The sequence below is a fragment of the Clavelina lepadiformis genome, chromosome 1, assembly GCF_947623445.1.
Source record: "Clavelina lepadiformis chromosome 1, kaClaLepa1.1, whole genome shotgun sequence".
Classification (NCBI taxonomy): Eukaryota; Metazoa; Chordata; class Ascidiacea; order Aplousobranchia; family Clavelinidae; genus Clavelina; species Clavelina lepadiformis.
The window spans coordinates 20,841,286-20,857,994 of record NC_135240.1 but is presented as its reverse complement, the minus strand read 5'-3'; the positions used below and the strand labels follow the sequence as shown (position 1 = coordinate 20,857,994).

At 35.5% G+C, this 16,709-nt stretch overlaps 1 protein-coding gene across 5 annotated transcripts; it reads left to right on the top strand.

Annotated features, from left to right (window-relative positions):
* Positions 1 to 658: 658 nt before the first annotated feature.
* LOC143470096 (uncharacterized) lies at positions 659 to 16,704 on the top strand. 5 transcript variants are annotated; one of them, XM_076968003.1, is made up of 9 exons: positions 660 to 1,674; positions 3,196 to 3,651; positions 3,868 to 4,109; positions 8,585 to 8,802; positions 12,787 to 12,868; positions 13,006 to 13,083; positions 13,347 to 13,606; positions 13,757 to 13,937; positions 14,903 to 16,702. In XM_076968003.1, the coding sequence occupies exons 1-8, from the start codon at positions 1,487 to 1,489 to the stop codon at positions 13,784 to 13,786; spliced, it is 1,554 nt and encodes a 517-aa protein (XP_076824118.1). In that variant the 5' UTR covers positions 660 to 1,486; the 3' UTR covers positions 13,787 to 13,937; positions 14,903 to 16,702. The 5 variants fall into 5 exon arrangements, with proteins under 5 accessions (XP_076824127.1, XP_076824118.1, XP_076824111.1 ...); XM_076968012.1 differs by lacking the exon at positions 13,757 to 13,937 and having other exon boundaries at positions 659 to 1,674; positions 13,347 to 13,456; positions 14,903 to 16,704; XM_076967996.1 differs by having other exon boundaries at positions 13,347 to 13,937; positions 14,903 to 16,703.
* The last annotated feature ends 5 nt before the right edge of the window (positions 16,705 to 16,709 follow it).

The window sequence follows — 16,709 nt, the reverse complement described above, 5'->3', positions numbered from 1 at the left end:
AAGTAACTACAAGAAACGGATAGAAACAACAACAGAGTATCACCACAAGTTGAAAAGTAAACTTAGATTGTCCACAATCGTCGCAAGCAATCCTTATTCTACATAAACCTTCCTAGGGATTCAAAAGAACGTAACTAATATCGTTCTCAGAGGTGAACCTTCGAGCAAGCAAAGTAAACCAGTAAATTTTGAAGGCAACTTTTGATATAAATTACAGTTTGTATAACTTATTTAATTTTTTCGTCATTGCCGCGGTGGGACGAAAAAGCACTACCGGTACTAGTTAATAATGACATGAATTAATACATGGAGGAATAGTGACAAAGCCTAAAGAGCTTAAAACGTTTTTGAAAATTCCGATGGTATTAATTTGCTGATAAAAGCTTGCATGGTCGGCCATTAAGCTCAAACTTGAGGTTACATTTATTTCAAAACCATAGGATTTCATTATATCGTACCTTAATAATAATAATTGTTGTTAGTAATTTTTGGAAATACAAACAACATTTCACTACAAAGAGTTCAATTAGGGGAATTTCCCAGGTATGTTTTCCCAATTGGTAAATCACAAGTCTGTAATTTTATTTTTGCCTTTTTTCATTTTTAAGGTATTGCTCGAATTTAAAACTGTCTAGTGTCTACCAGATCCAGTAAACAGTCGAACTGCAGAGTATGGCCGTTCTCAGCTAGATCTTGGTCGCGCCAAACAAACAAAAAGGACAAGAGCAGTGCGCAAAAATGCTCAGAAGCCATAGTAGTGCGCATTTGGGTGCGCAATTACACAGTAATGTACACAGTTTAACTTATTCAATCTTTAAATCAATTAAAAATTGAGGGCACAGAAGTTCTATCCAAGTCATTAATTGCAAAATAACGCATCTTAAATGCAGCAGTATAGGCAGCTCAGAGGCGATGCTGTTGGTGTGTCTGATTTGTAATTATGCAAGTCTGGTTCTATTACCGTTAGATAAGGTATCTTCAGTCCAATAACCAGCATAGAATCCCTGCCAGTTACTATCAAAATAGGATGAACCAAATATGTGGTATCAAACTGGATAGTCTTTCTCAGACTATAAAGTTTGCTGTATGTGATTACAGTAATTTAGCATGTATCGGTTTTATCCGCATGTGAATAAATATTGTTAGACGCTGTCAAAAAATTTTTATGGTATTACTCAGATTAGTGGATTGTTGTCTTCCCATTTTGACAATTATCAGAGGCATATTTAAACCAAAATCCCAGATTATTTGTATGCATGCTAATACCATAAAAAGTAGAAAACACTAAAAATAAATATTTTAAAAACTAATTTGAGTGTTAACAGCTTTTTAGACTATAAAAGTTTGTATATACTACACTATTGGTATGGCAAACAAGTAGTTACAGTATAGCTTAGTGGTACAGGTACTGATATATTATTTTACATTCTTTTTTGTTTGCTTTACATTTAATACAGTGTTTAATGAAAACACTAATAAACTGCTTATGCCTTCTAAGCCTGTTCTCACGCATCATGCATCTGATTTCTTAACAAGCTGGGATGATAAAGATTTATTGGGAGAAGGGGCTTTCGCTGCAGTGCGAAAATGTAATCATACTCAATTAGGAACAGTTGTTGTTAAATGCTTCTGTATACGAGGAACTCCTGATCAACAAAAAAAGGCTACCATAAGGTTTATTAATACGGCACAAATTATATTTTACTATAAATTTATTAAAAACATTTTGTGTATGTTTGTATCTTCTGCTTGAGTTTTGATGGGTCATTTTATTATCAACTTGTCATTTTGATTGGTTTTTATTACACCTTGCAAAACAGTATAATATTTTGTAACGGTGCATATGACAATACTGCTTCACACCTTTACGTACAAAACATCACATTTAATAGCATATGACTGTTAGCTAGTAACAAACTAATACTCAGTAAAATAGCTAATAATCTGTCTATAACCATCAACAACTTCGTACAAATCAGCATCAAAGTTTATCTAACACTGCCCAATACAAACAGCTGTTTTAAGTCCAAAACACATGTTTATAATCCTTTTAGATAGTAATTGGTTAAGTCTTTTACCCATCACTCAAATGAAGAAGGCAAAGTAGATGCCTTTGTGTAAATAGTAGAAAAAGGCTCTACCAAACTAACTAGTCTGTAAGTTCAAACTCACTTTCAAAAGCATAATAGGGCATAGCACTCTCTCGTACACCATTTCAACGTTGAGTAAAAGGCTTTTCAAATCGTTACATGGTAAAGCCTTCTATGGGTAAAGTTCTATAGCCTGTAGTGTTGCTGTGACAGAATTTATAAAATGTTTTTATTTTGTGCATTGGTTAGTTAGTGAACTCAAGTGAAATAAAAAATTTTCGAGTTTTGGGTGCAGGAATTTGTATTTTTCGAGTTCAAGTTTGGCAAAATATTGAGTTCACAGCCTTGAGTGCATGTACATTTGGTAAAACATTTGTGTCTTTACGGCAATTACCTATGGCACCGGGTTAGTTTAGTACCGCCAAGGAATTTTCAGTCAAGGCTGAGCTCAGCGAGCTGTAGCTTGACATCTATCTTTACTAGTACAAATGCCCCAATTGCAGCTTCACTTAGGCTTAATTGACGCAAGATATTCCTGTTACCCACATAAGTATTCTTTAACCATACCTATGTGTTGTCGCGCACACAAAGCGTTTCATTTAGCCTTGGTCTACACACCACTTTCATGTACATTTCTGTACATTATGATATCATAATTGCCACTATGTATTATGTCAGTTTTCTCTATTTACAAGTATTATGCACGATTAGGCCATGATAAACCAATTTTTGGCTTCAAGGTTCAGATTTTATGCGCCATTGCAAATATTTTGTGGTGTTTTTGTTATGGGGTTTTTGAAATTATTAGTGAATATGAAGTTTTTCCTTTCTAAGGATCTTACCAGCTAGTGGTCTGTGAAAAGCATTGGGCCAAGCTACCACAGTACATGCCCAAGTAGACCAACGTATGTAATAGTTAGTGCCAAATTTGTGCTTTTGTAACCAATTTTTGGCAATAATTAATTATTATTTATCAACTAAATACTATTGAAACTTTTTTCATCAGTATAATCAAACTCCTTTTTGGTTTAATGTCAACTTGTTTTTGCACTTGCCCCTCGCTTTTATCAGATTCTGCTATAAATATCAAGGTTTTGTTTTGCAGGGTTGAAGATGAAATTAAAGTTCTTCTCCAGCTGGAACATTGCAATATTGTCCAGGTCATTGGGAACACAAAATGGAAAAATTGCATGGGTATAATTATGGAATACGTCGATGGAGGCAGCCTTGACAAATTTTTGTTTTCTGAAGAAGTACAGGATATTCCATGGCCGTTACGATTGCGGTTTTTATACGAAATTTGTTATGCTTTGGCCTATTTGCATCATCATGATGAGAGGAAAACGTTTGTTCACTGTGATCTTAAATCAGAAAATATTTTACTAACTAAAACATTGAAGATAAAAATAGCAGATTTTGGATCAACGAACATTGCAATTAAATCTGGTGCAAGCACCTCACTCAGTGTAACAAAGAAGAACCAGCATACAGTTATATATACCGCACCAGAATTTCTCAATGATCCTACGATGGAAAAGAAACCTTCCATGGATGTGTACAGGCAAGCATGTTAATAGCAAGTAAAGTAGTTTTTTTATTTAACTTACCTCTTTTGATCTGGGTAGTGCTAAATGGCATAGTTACAAGTTTTGCTGCTAAGTAGTATTATTTGAGAGAGCTTACCCTCACGATGCATATCTTGTTGGTACAAGGTTTGACGGGTCCTTAACTGATCACAATATATATATTTTACATCAATTATTATTTCTTTAAATAGTGTTGGAATGATTGGATATGAAATTGTTACAAGACTGCAAGTTTTTCATGATGCTCAAAATTTGGCAGTACTTATTTCAGTGATAATAAGCCGTGGACAAAAACCAAATGAAAAACATCTTCAAAACGTGGAAAAGTCATTAATGACAAAGCCTAACGACAATGATATTTATAAGTTTTTCATGGACATTGTAAGGCAATGCTGGAATTTTCAACCAAATGAAAGACCTGAGATGCAGAAAGGTAAAACCTGTTTTCTTAAACTAGTGCCATGTTAGTAATCTCATGATATTTCTGGATTATGTACAATTATACAGAAACTTTTTTACACATTTGCTACTGCTCAGCTCCTATAAGCTGATAAAATAAATAAAAATGTTGCAAAAAAAATTTACCTTCCTTAACTATATCAATACTTGTAAATATGTAACATTTTCTTAACAGTACAACAATATGTGATTCATGATTCTGTATAATTGATATTGTTGAATGAAAAAATATATACATGCCAGTATGGTTTCTTGTTGCTTGCAAAATTTATTATAAATTGTGGTGTATGGTATACCAACGCCGATGCGTACATATACAGTGAGACCTCGTTAATCCGGACCACTTCGTTTCGTCAAAAAATGTCGGTTTAGCGGGGTTTCCGGATTATCGGAAAGTAAAAAATCAATCAATCTTGCAAATGCAGCACCGTGTTCAAAACGCAGTATGCACCTTACTCCAATTCTAAGTACCGACTTTCTGGCTGGACAGCAACTAAAATAAAATTATATTTTTTGTATGATCCGACCCAGTGTCGAACCCCAGAACCACCGTATTAAAGACGAATGCTCTCCAAGTGACGAACATTCGGCCGCAAATCGGTTTGACAACCGCTCTTGCATGGCAAAGCATTCCGGCGGGACCAGCAGTCTTGAACTTTCTTTGACCTGTTTCCAATCTTTGCGCAATGCGATATCAAAAGCTGATAGCACGATTGAGTTGCAGCAGTATGTCTTCAATAGATTGCCGCACTCAACCGATGTACTGTACGTATTTTTTTGCGACCGCGGAAGCGTTGTTTGTTACTGTTGATGAACAATTTATTTTTTCGTTTTTAAAATACTGTACAGTATTTCATAGTATGACTAAAAAGCTGTGCGGCTAAAAATTTTTACAAAGCGCAATGCTGTATAGTACTGTACTTTTGAATCAATAAAGACCGCAACGTTATTATGCGTAGATAATAATCGGCTATTGTTTCGTCAACTAACTACCCAGTGTACATAGTGTATTAGGACAATCGTGAATCATTTTCGCTTAATTGTTAATAATCCGGTTTATCGGATTTTATTGCTATTGATTTAGCACATTTGTTCCAAAACTTTTGTGTCGGAGTCGGACAGCGGAGTTTCCGGATTAAAGGGGTAAAATGCATAGGAAGAAATCCGTTCCCGGCAGTTTTGTGTCGGATAGCGGGGATTCCGGTTGTTCGGGGTCCGGATTAACGAGGTCCCACTGTATTTGGTTTTGGGGTTTTGATTTGGTACGTCAATGGTTGATGCACTTATGCAACCTCAGTTAACCAATTTTATAACTTCTCTTATAAGCTGGTGATGTGTGCTATATGATGTTATTAGAAATGTGTCGTTTGGGAATATGTTCAGTATTACTTGTTAGACATTTTTCAAAGTATAGAGCAGGATTGTGCAATATTTTTTGTTGGTGGACCACTTTCAAACATTAAAACAACAATAAGGGCCAGTCACTATCAACTCTATGCAATTTAATGGAAACTAAGCACAGCCTTTTTCCTTTTTCCAACAGGCTTTTAGTTTTCAAAGCGTTCAGGAAAGTGGAAAATTGTCAAAAGTGAAAGTTAAAAGCTGACAAAGTTATGGGAGTGTAAAATCAGTATCATTGTTTTATTAGTATCATGTCAAATGGTGAATTAAAAATGATGTAAATAAACAGTGTTTGGCTTGTTTTGCAAAAACTTAACCTGTAGATTTACGTCAAACGACGCTGAAGGTGTTATACTGCTGAAATCACATTTTCACACAAAGAACGAAGAAGAATAATAACAAAAGAATTCAATGTCACAGGTGGAAAATAGAAAACTCCAGAATAAATATTGTTTAAGCCTTCAGTCCCCCAATTCTAGCCCGTGACGCGACACCTTATCGAAAGACACTTTATCGAACGACACTTAATCGAACGACACTTTATCGAAAGACACTTAATCGAACGACACCTGATCGAAACGACACCTGATCGAAACGACAGTTGATCGAACGACACTTTATCGAACCGAAAGTTGATCAAACGACACTTTATCGAACCGACAGTTAATCAAAACGACAGTTGATCGAACGACACTTTATCGAACCGACAGTTCCAGCAAGATTTTTGCGTGTTTCTCAAACATTGAAACAATGGGTCATTGTGATGTTCAGCTATCTGTCCATGTTTGTTTGATAAAGTTGGATTTTGTAATTTTTGAGATATTGTGATATTTATATAATTTTGCTCTCTCTCCGCATTGAAACGTATTACTCATTTACGCACCAATAACTTGACTAACTATTCTTTTTCGTTCTCTTTTCACAGCGGGGGCGCGGCGTAACAAGAAGAATTTATAGAAATGTGTCACTTTTAGAAATGCTTAATTTATACTAAATTCACTTTCTTTAGTTTTACAATTATGATGTATACAGGAAGCCAGATGATGTTTCTACTAACCTGTAATAATCTCATCAGTCTACGACGCATAGGTTTCTAGTAATTAACGATTGCAAATGTGTGTGCGGGGTTGGCCACACCTAGTTTTTTTTAGTAAACTCGCGAGCCTGGTTAGGATAGGGTTAAAAGATCCACAATTTATTGAAACAACTGACGATATGCACTGTTAAAAGAACGACAATTTATTAAAAGAACTGACAACATGCACTGTTAAAAGCACGACAACTGACGAAGTGCACATTTCAATCGCATTCATTTAATTACAAGTTGTGTGCAATTGCTCGAAGATAACTTTTTATGTCCATATTTGTTGAGTCATAATTTTCAACTATACTCTTCAGCCGTTGGTTGACCGCGTCGTAGCGCTTCTTCCGAGGTGGGCCATCGATTCCAGCACTCAATTGCTCAATTAACATTTCGTTGGAACCTTGTTCCCGCTTAATTTTTTTGACGAGTCTTCGAAGCGTCAAATGGGATAATGAGACACGCTTGCTGAAAGCATTGTGCCATCCTTCAATGCTATTATTCGTTCGTGGAAGGTCATCTTGAACCCGGTGGAAAACATTCCAACACCGGATAGGAAATAGAGGTTGACAACGATTCCTGCGACACAATCGTCCAATCCAAGTAGTTTCATTTACTTACCTGATGCCTCATTAATACAATAATTCACACTCACTTCAGTACATTGACTCTGCAATCTCAATCGTACCAATCACAAGAAGAGCAAAATATCTGTATTCACACTTCAACAACACAGCATTAAAGTGACACTTGATGCTGCTTGCTTTGTGAAAGTTTTTCAACATCTGGTGACAAGTCATATGAAGCAAGAACCAGAACATTTTCTAAATAGGCGTCGGAAATGCGTGATCTTAGCTTGCTTTTCGTGAATTTCATTGTTGAAAATATTTGTTCACATGTGTACGTGCTACCAAGCATCGAAGCCATTTATTTTGCGCTGTCGGTCAAGCTGGGATAAAGACTACTTTCAAGAAGCTACTTTGTGTAAAACTCAGGCAGCGACATGCCCCTTGCTATTAAATTTTGCCTTCAATTCCTTACTCTTTGTATCTATAATGACTAGTCTAGTCTACTGTACAGACAATCTCGTACTTAGTAATTCTCGTGCGTATTCTTGTGATATCTTATTAATATGTGGGCGGGCCGGCCGCCATGCGAAATCGAACACTTTATGATACAAATATAAAATATAGATATAAAATATAAATCGTCAACTTTATGATATATACATCACAATTCATTAATGCACACCATTACAAAGACTGCACATCACAATGGCTCATTGTTTCAATGTTTGAGAAACACGCAAAAATCTTGCTTGAACTGTCGGTTCGATAAAGTGTCGTTCGATCAACTGTCGTTTTGATTAACTGTCGGTTCGATAAAGTGTCGTTCGATCAGCTGTCGTTTCGATAAAGTGTCGTTCGATCAACTGTCGTTTTGATTAACTGTCGGTTCGATAAAGTGTCGTTCGATCAGCTGTCGGTTCGATAAAGTGTCGTTCGATCAACTGTCGGCTCGATTAACTGTCGTTCGATAAAGTGTCTTTCGATCAGCTGTCGTTTCGATCAGGTGTCGTTCGATAAAGTGTCTTTCGATAAAGTGTCTTTCGATAAGGTGTCGTAGTACCATTCTAGCCACACTACAAATCTTTTTATCGAGTCTTTCGCAGGGTGCATAACTATCAGATGATAAGTCAACAACAACTTTTTCACTTCAGTTTTTTTGCCTCACATCCTTTTTGTGTCTTGGTCTTGTGGGTGGGATTTCTTTCGTAATAGGGAAAGAACTTGACCGATTTTACTGAGTGTTCTTGTTGTCGTTTAATCCAGTAAAAGCAAAGCTTGCTTTAAGTACTTCAAAAGTCCCTGTTTATCACCAAATGCATCACATTTTTGAAGTATCAGAATTAATGTGAGTTTTTTGTGTACAGTATTATATTTGTCATCACATTTTTGTATTTTCAGTTTATCCACTGATTAAAAAGAAACTCTCTTCTTTAAAATGTGGCTCTCTTGATTACAACTTTGGTCAATTTAAATCTCAAAGCAACACGTCCAAATCTAATTCCAGCATGAAAATAAAGCTGAATGAGTTTACATTCCCATTCCTTGAAGGACCAAAGCCAGAACAAAGCAGTATAAAAGGAACATCTCATTCTAAACAACCTTCAATAGAGAAAACGGTACTAATATAATCATTCTGCAGTGTGCACCGCCATTTAAAATGTTTAATGCATGATTTTATTTTGATATGAACATGAAAAAATTTAATCAGGTGATTTAATTTACCACTCTGATTTAGTTTTGTTTTTAGATACTTGTGTAGAGATTTGTGGTCTAATTACTCTATTTTATTTAAATACCAAATCATGAAAAAATCACGAAGATTAATAAGTGCACTTAATAAAATAACTATAAATACCGGTACTATGATAAACCACAATGAAAATAGCTGTGTCATTAAAGCAGTTTGGTTTAACATTATAGAGATATGGCCTTGTTAGAATGCGGCCTGGGCTGACTTAGGTTTGATACTTAACCCCATATTGGGCTCTGAAGACGCATGAAACGTACAAGAGCAAGCTTTTGGCCTTTCTTTAAAAATACACTTCTTAGCTGAGACAGATTTTTGATCGACACTTTATCAATCATTAACTATATTTTTTATACAGAAAATATGTATTTTTTTCATGCCATTTTTTGATAAAGGTGAGCTAGCATAACATGTGCGATCCTTCTCTAGGGCACATTTTACTTCAAACTTTTGTCCAGTTAAACTAAGTAATGATGTTATTAGACACCGCACAAAAGCTTGCAATATACAGTGGAAGCTCATTAACTCAAATTTACTTAATAAGAGCTTTCGTATAAGATTTGCAACTTTCCCAGATTCAGCAACCATTTACCTAATTTACCAGCTTTAGATAACCTGTAGTAAGTTAATCATTAGCCCCAAATTAACTAGCATCGAAAGACACTTTATCGAACGACACTTAATCGAACGACACTTTATCGAAAGACACTTAATCGAACGACACCTGATCGAAACGACAGTTGATCGAAACGACAGTTGATCGAACGACACTTTATCGAACCGAAAGTTGATCAAACGACACTTTATCGAACCGACAGTTAATCAAAACGACAGTTGATCGAACGACACTTTATCGAACCGACAGTTCCAGCAAGATTTTTGCGTGTTTCTCAAACATTGAAACAATGAGTCATTGTGATGTTCAGCTATCTGTCCATGTTTGTTTGATAAAGTTGGATTTTGTAATTTTTGAGATATTGTGATATTTATATAATTTTGCTCTCTCTCCGCATTGAAGCGTATTACTCATTTACGCACCAATAACTTGACTAACTATTCTTTTTCGTTCTCTTTTCACAGCGGGGGCGCGGCGTAACAAGAAGAATTTATAGAAATGTGTCACTTTTAGAAATACCTAATTTACACTAAATTCACTTTCTTTAGTTTTACAATTATGATGTATACAGGAAGCCAGATGATGTTTCTACTAACCTGTAATAATCTCATCAGTCTACGACGCATAGGTTTCTAGTAATTAACGATTGCAAATGTGTGTGCGGGGTTGGCCACACCTAGTTTTTTTAGTAAACTCGCGAGCCTGGTTAGGATAGGGTTAAAAGATCCACAATTTATCGAAACAACTGACGATATGCACTGTTAAAAGCACGACAACTGACGAAGTGCACATTTCAATCGCATTCATTTAATTACAAGTTGTGTGCAATTGCTCGAAGATAACTTTTTATGTCCATATTCGTTGAGTCATAATTTTCGACTGTGCTCTTCAGCCGTTGGTTGACAGCGTCGTAGCGCTTCTTCCGAGGTGGGCCATCGATTCCAGCACTCAATTGCTCAATTAACATTTCGTTGGAACCTTGTTCCTGCTTAATTTTTTTGACGAGTCTGCGAAGTGTCGGATGGGATATTGAGACACGCTTGCTGAAAGCATTGTGCCATCCTTCAATGCTATTATTCGTTCGTGGAAGGTCATCTTGAACCCGGTGGAAGACATTCCAATATCATTATTAATATCATATTCCATTCCAATTCCAAATAGGCGCCGGAAATGCGTGATCTTAGCTTGCTTTTCGTGAATTTCATTGTTGAAAATATTTGTTCACATGTGTACGTGCTACCAAGCATCGAAGCCATTTATTTTGCGCTGTCGGTCAAGCTGGGATAAAGACCACTTTCAAGAAGCTACTTTGTGTAAAAGTCAGGCAGCGACATGCCCCTTGCTATAAAATTTTGCCTTCAATTCCTTACTCTTTGTATCTATAATGACTAGTCTAGTCTACTGTACAGACAATCTCGTACTTAGTAATTCTCGTGCGTATTCTTGTGATATCTTATTAATATGTGGGCGGGCCGGCCGCCATGCGAAATCGAACACTTTATGATACAAATATAAAATATAGATATAAAATATAAATCGTCAACTTTATGATATATACATCACAATTCATTAATGCACACCATTACAAAGACCGCACATCACAATGGCTCATTGTTTCAATGTTTGAGAAACACGCAAAAATCTTGCTTGAACTGTCGGTTCGATAAAGTGTCGTTCGATCAACTGTCGTTTTGATTAACTGTCGGTTCGATAAAGTGTCGTTCGATCAGCTGTCGGTTCGATAAAGTGTCGTTCGATCAACTGTCGGCTCGATTAACTGTCGTTCGATAAAGTGTCTTTCGATCAGCTGTCGTTTCGATCAGGTGTCGTTCGATAAAGTGTCTTTCGATAAAGTGTCTTTCGATAAGGTGTCATAGTACCATGAAATATGTTGATTTATAATACAAATCACTAGAATGTCACACATTTGTTCGTTTTGTAATGAAGTGTGAAACTTGATTTGCGTTTGTATCTGCATTCACAATACCTTGCTGAGAATAAAAGCTGATTTGATTGGTTTGTACTGTATGTACGGTATAATACTACGCTATCGAAAATAACAGACTGCACATTTTACAAACCAACCTTGTTACTCACTTTTTGCTGTTAAAGCATAATATATTTACATCGTGCTTAATTATTAAACAATTAACGTTCACTAGATCTAATCTGAAAGAAATTTGTGATGAACTATGATTGGTTATATATTGTTTTTACTTTTGCAAAAAGCTGCAAGATAACATGGCATGTATAAAAATAGTGTGGCAGTATTTTTTTAAAACCAAACCAAGTTGCAAAAATAGTGTATGCAATGCATATGTATAAATGGTCTATTGATGGACAGTGCAACAAGAATTTCACGCTTCAATAACGATGCATCCTCTAAAGCAGGGCTTCCCAAATTGAGGGTCACGCGATGAGTTTTAGGAGTCTCAAAGCATACACCAATTTCACCTAAAGAACAACATCTACATAAATTTTACTTTTTCTTGCTTTCGAAACAATTACTAATCAAAAATTTCAAAACTAATCACAAACAGAAATCTTAACTGAGGTGTGACACATTAAATGAGAAATGAATGCTTTTATTTGTGCCCAGCTTAATGCATTTTTTTGTTTATTAACTTTGTGGTTTATTGTGTCATAAAAATGCACTTCCAAACAATAGAATGACTGTAGAATCTAAGGTAGAGATTTACTAGTAAAGCTAAATTTTGTGTATATTTGGAACTGTTTATCGCTGTCAAACGGAAGGAGCTGCTAACAAAACAGTTTGGAAAGTCCTGCTCTAAAGAAACAAAGGCATCGCTAAAAGACATAATACTAAAAAACATTATGATATACTATAAACATTTGGTAAACTTATAGACCTACATGTTAAAACACGAACATAGCTTGAAAAATTCTAACCCGATGACAATAGTGCAAGATTTTTATCAGATATTTTGAAAAAATCATCAAGTCTTAATTTATTTGTACATTGCAACTTTTATTTGCCCAATGTTAAGTTAGAGGGATTGGGAGCTGGCTTTCTTTGTTGGAATGCATAATATTTACTGGGTTAATTTCTTTGTGCAACGGCTGACTCCATTTGTCCCAACAAACCACTGCCGACATATTTTTTTAATGAGAAAAGACTAACTCTACTTATTTTATCATGTTATGGATCATGAATGACTTCCTGTACTGAAGCATTTTAGTGAGAGTCACAAAAATGTCCCAAAACTTTTTTTACAGGAACAACTTCAGCAGGAAATTGAAACACTGAGTCTAGTTCCAGTGAATAGCAACAATGTGCCAATGAGAAAATCTCAAGCTGGTAAATGGTGATTTGTTGAATTTTTTATAAGTTTGTTAGCAGTACTGAAATATTGTGTTGTATAGGAACCATGCTAAGCTCACTTCGTTAAATTCAACAAACTTGCACAACCGCAATTTTTACTCTTATTCCTTTAGAAAATAGCCGGAAGGAAATTGTGGAAAACTATTTTGTCCAACAACTCCGCAAAATGCAATCCGAAGTAAGCAAAAGAGGTAATGAAAATTACTGGATTTAGTCATAAAGAGTGTAAGCTTACCAGTTATACTGAATTTCAAAATATATGCTTGCTAAATACTTTTGTCCTAATTGGGTTGAATATCCTTTAACTTTAACTTTCAGGACAGGTAATGTAGAAGTTAGTATTGTTCACATTTAATATTTTATGCTCTGGTATACTATTTTTACCAGAGTATTAAGATTGGAAGTCAACATGCCGATTACACATTTAGTGATTTGTAATATTTTATATCAACAGATCACAAATTCAAGATATTGGATCTATGGAAACATGTCAAGGAATTGAATGATGATCATGTTATACAAAAAGCAGCTGAATATTTTCCCCGTGTCCTTGATATGTCATGGGTATGGCTGAACAGTAATCAAGTTTCATTACTTTGTTTTATGTTGAAGCAGAGTCCAACACATATACACAAACTGGACTTGTCTTGGTGCACGTTAGGAGCTGCTGATTTTCGTAACATATCATTAGCAATAAAAGCAAGGAAAGCACAGGTAAAAACAAAGCGTTGGGCTATCACTCCATAAGGAACCTACTCTACCAAATCTAACATGCTGAAAGCTAAGGCAACCCACCCCAGCATGGCCTAATCTATTGCCTTCAATTTGGAAACGCCAAACTTACCAAGAACTGTTTTGCTTTAGATTAGGAATGCTGAATATTGGTTACAATGATTTTAAGCAAGTCAAAGTGTCTGAAATTGCCAGCATTCTCCCAAAAATTACTGACTGGTTAAGCCTTTCGGGTTATTTCTCAAATGAAGATGTCAACGTTACTGATAAAAAAAAGGCGATGCAAATGGCTCTTAACAATCTTAGAACCTCAGTAAGAAAATCTTTTTTTTGCTACATGGTGTCCGTATGTGCCAAGAGCTGTTTTAAATTAATCATATTTTTCATGTACTTTCCTGTTGGTGAAACATTCCACTTTATTATACAGTACCTCATAAAAACGTTGCTGTTCTTGAACATACCACATGTAGCTGGTAATAACTTACGATTTGAAATGTAAACGGCTGGTGTAGTTTATTGTCATGGTATATAAGAGAGTTTACAAGAGCTGCCTTAATGGAGAAAAGTATTTGTTTCAAGTACTACTCGTGTATAATTTTTTGGTACTTGAGTACCATTTTTCCAACACTCAGTTGTACAGCATTTGATTGCCTTTAAAGTACTTGAGTTAGTAGCTACTTGTTTTTCAGTTTTTATAATTAAATTGTTATTGTATTTTTAACTTTCGTATTTAAGTTTATTAAATAATAAGCTATGGGCAACAGTGTAGTACTGACCGTCTTATCAATGTTTTTATAACACCATTAGAATTATTGGTATAATGTATAAGATATTATAGGGTGACATGAGGAAAGAATGGGATGACCCTGATTAACAGCAGAGATTGATTATAAAGGAATTAAACACTTTTCTCCCATAGTTTCCATGTAATAATGAAGTGCGCCAGTACCTATGTTGAGTACTTTTCACCTGGCCTGGCACTTGTACTGAAATATTTTGATAAACTGAGTACTTGTACTCAATATGCAAAATAAGTATTTGTATACAGTTCTGCTGTTTACCAGTGTTTGTTGTCAATGAGCGTGTTTTGTTCATATTTTACTCATTTTCAGGCAAAGGCCTTTGAAATCGATTGTTCTTGTAACTTGAGTACCTAATAAAATTAACATTGGCTTTAACTAAGCAAGCCCCTTGACAAAGTGCCATAGAGCTTTCAGGCCTTGCCGTTTTTGAGCCATGAAGTAATTCTCAACAATTGCCATATTTTATGTATTTCAGAATCCAAAGGTTTACGTAAGTTTTAATACTTACATGCAAGCACGCAGGGCACCAAGAGATGATTGCACTTTGCAGTAACCACTAACAAGTGTGCGTTAACTTCAATTAATAAGTAACTTTCTTCAACATTTTAACGAAAGGAAAGAAGGTTTTGCCATCTCCCTTATAAAGGATTTGAACATGCTTAAAGTTGGCATTTTCCGAATATTGAATTGGATCAGGTTTTTGTAAGGCTGGAACCTTGCCTTCCTATTCTGTATTTAATAACCCAATGCAAAGCAAGCGGTAATGGACTGCAGTGCAGTTTCCTGACAAACATACTGTTCCTATTCGTGTTAATTTTACATTTATTTATTTCAATTTATAATGTAGTAATTCACTCTTTGATCTTTACCTTTTTGGAGGATTGGAATTAATTGCACAAAATATGAGTTTTAAATAATTCTTTGGATGTAAATGAAGTAAACAAAATACTGTACGCATTGTTTTATTATGTTTGTAGGTTTTAAAAACCACAACTTGAATGTTTAGTATTGGAATCATCTCAAATGCTAAAATTAGTGCTGTAATTGAGCAACTATTGTAATGGAGCAACTATTTTGTGCAATGTGATTATGCGAACTCAATACTATTGCTTCTTTTGGATACTTCAGATTGTATGAAAGGGTTTTATTTTCAAAATAAGCTAAGCATGTTTGTGGCAATAATCAAAATATTACTGGCTATGTAATATGCACGTTTCTTTTTTCTTGTAAGTTTGTTAATCTCATCATCTTTGTGTACGGTAATTCTTTTTGCTATTAAGTTACTCCTTTCAACATTAACTGAATCAGTTACACATCATCATAAAAAAACATATGTCGTTTTTTATTGTCATAGCCTACAATTTTTCTCAGAAAAATCCTATGCCGCTCTGTGCATTTTTGACAAAAGGAGAGTGCTTTCTTTGGGATCATGGAAAAAAGGCTCCACCAAGCTTGCCACCCTGCAGGTTCAAAATCACTCTTGCGTAACCATTTGCTGCCGTTGTCTCTACCGCAAGAACTTCCCACAAAGGCCTGTGGCGGCTTGGCTGGCTTTTGTAAAATCATTACGACATTCTTAGAAATGTGTTTTCCAGAACAATTGGAGTTTTTAAACCTTCAGTTCCGCCACATCATTCTTAGGAAGGAGTTTTCCAGCTAGTAATTGGAGTTTATAATCTTGCTTTTCAGAACACTGCAAACTACTGTTGGTATATTTGTAAACTTGCTACGAATAACTTCGTGTGAAAGCTCCTTATTTGTACGTTACCAAGTCGCTTCCAAGAAACTGTTTCCAACTTAACCGAATGTAATTTGCATTGCAAACGCACTGTTTTTCACGTCCACACGCCTTGAAATGTTCATGCCTTTTTTGTCATATATTTCCGCCACATCGCAGCACGTTTTATAAGCTTGAACTTCTGTGCGAGACTCCCGGAGAGCCTCAGACACAAACGGTGACGCAGACGTAAATCAGTAGACATCGTGCAAACAGTCGCATGAATTGTGTTCTTGGTTATTTGTAATGTTGAGAAAGTGTACAGCACCTACAATAAAAGCCTTTTCTGGCAAACGGTATTTGTTATAATATAATACGAACGTTCGGCTGTCAGAAAGGTTAGAGAATTCTAACCGCACGCAACAATAGAGTCAGATACTAATGTAGTAGGTTAACTAAGTCAATAACGTAACGTAAGCTAAGACCGATAAACTCTGCATCTGTATCTGCATCTGTCGGCATCAACCTCTACATCCTAAAACGACCCCAACCTCTACAGGCCTAT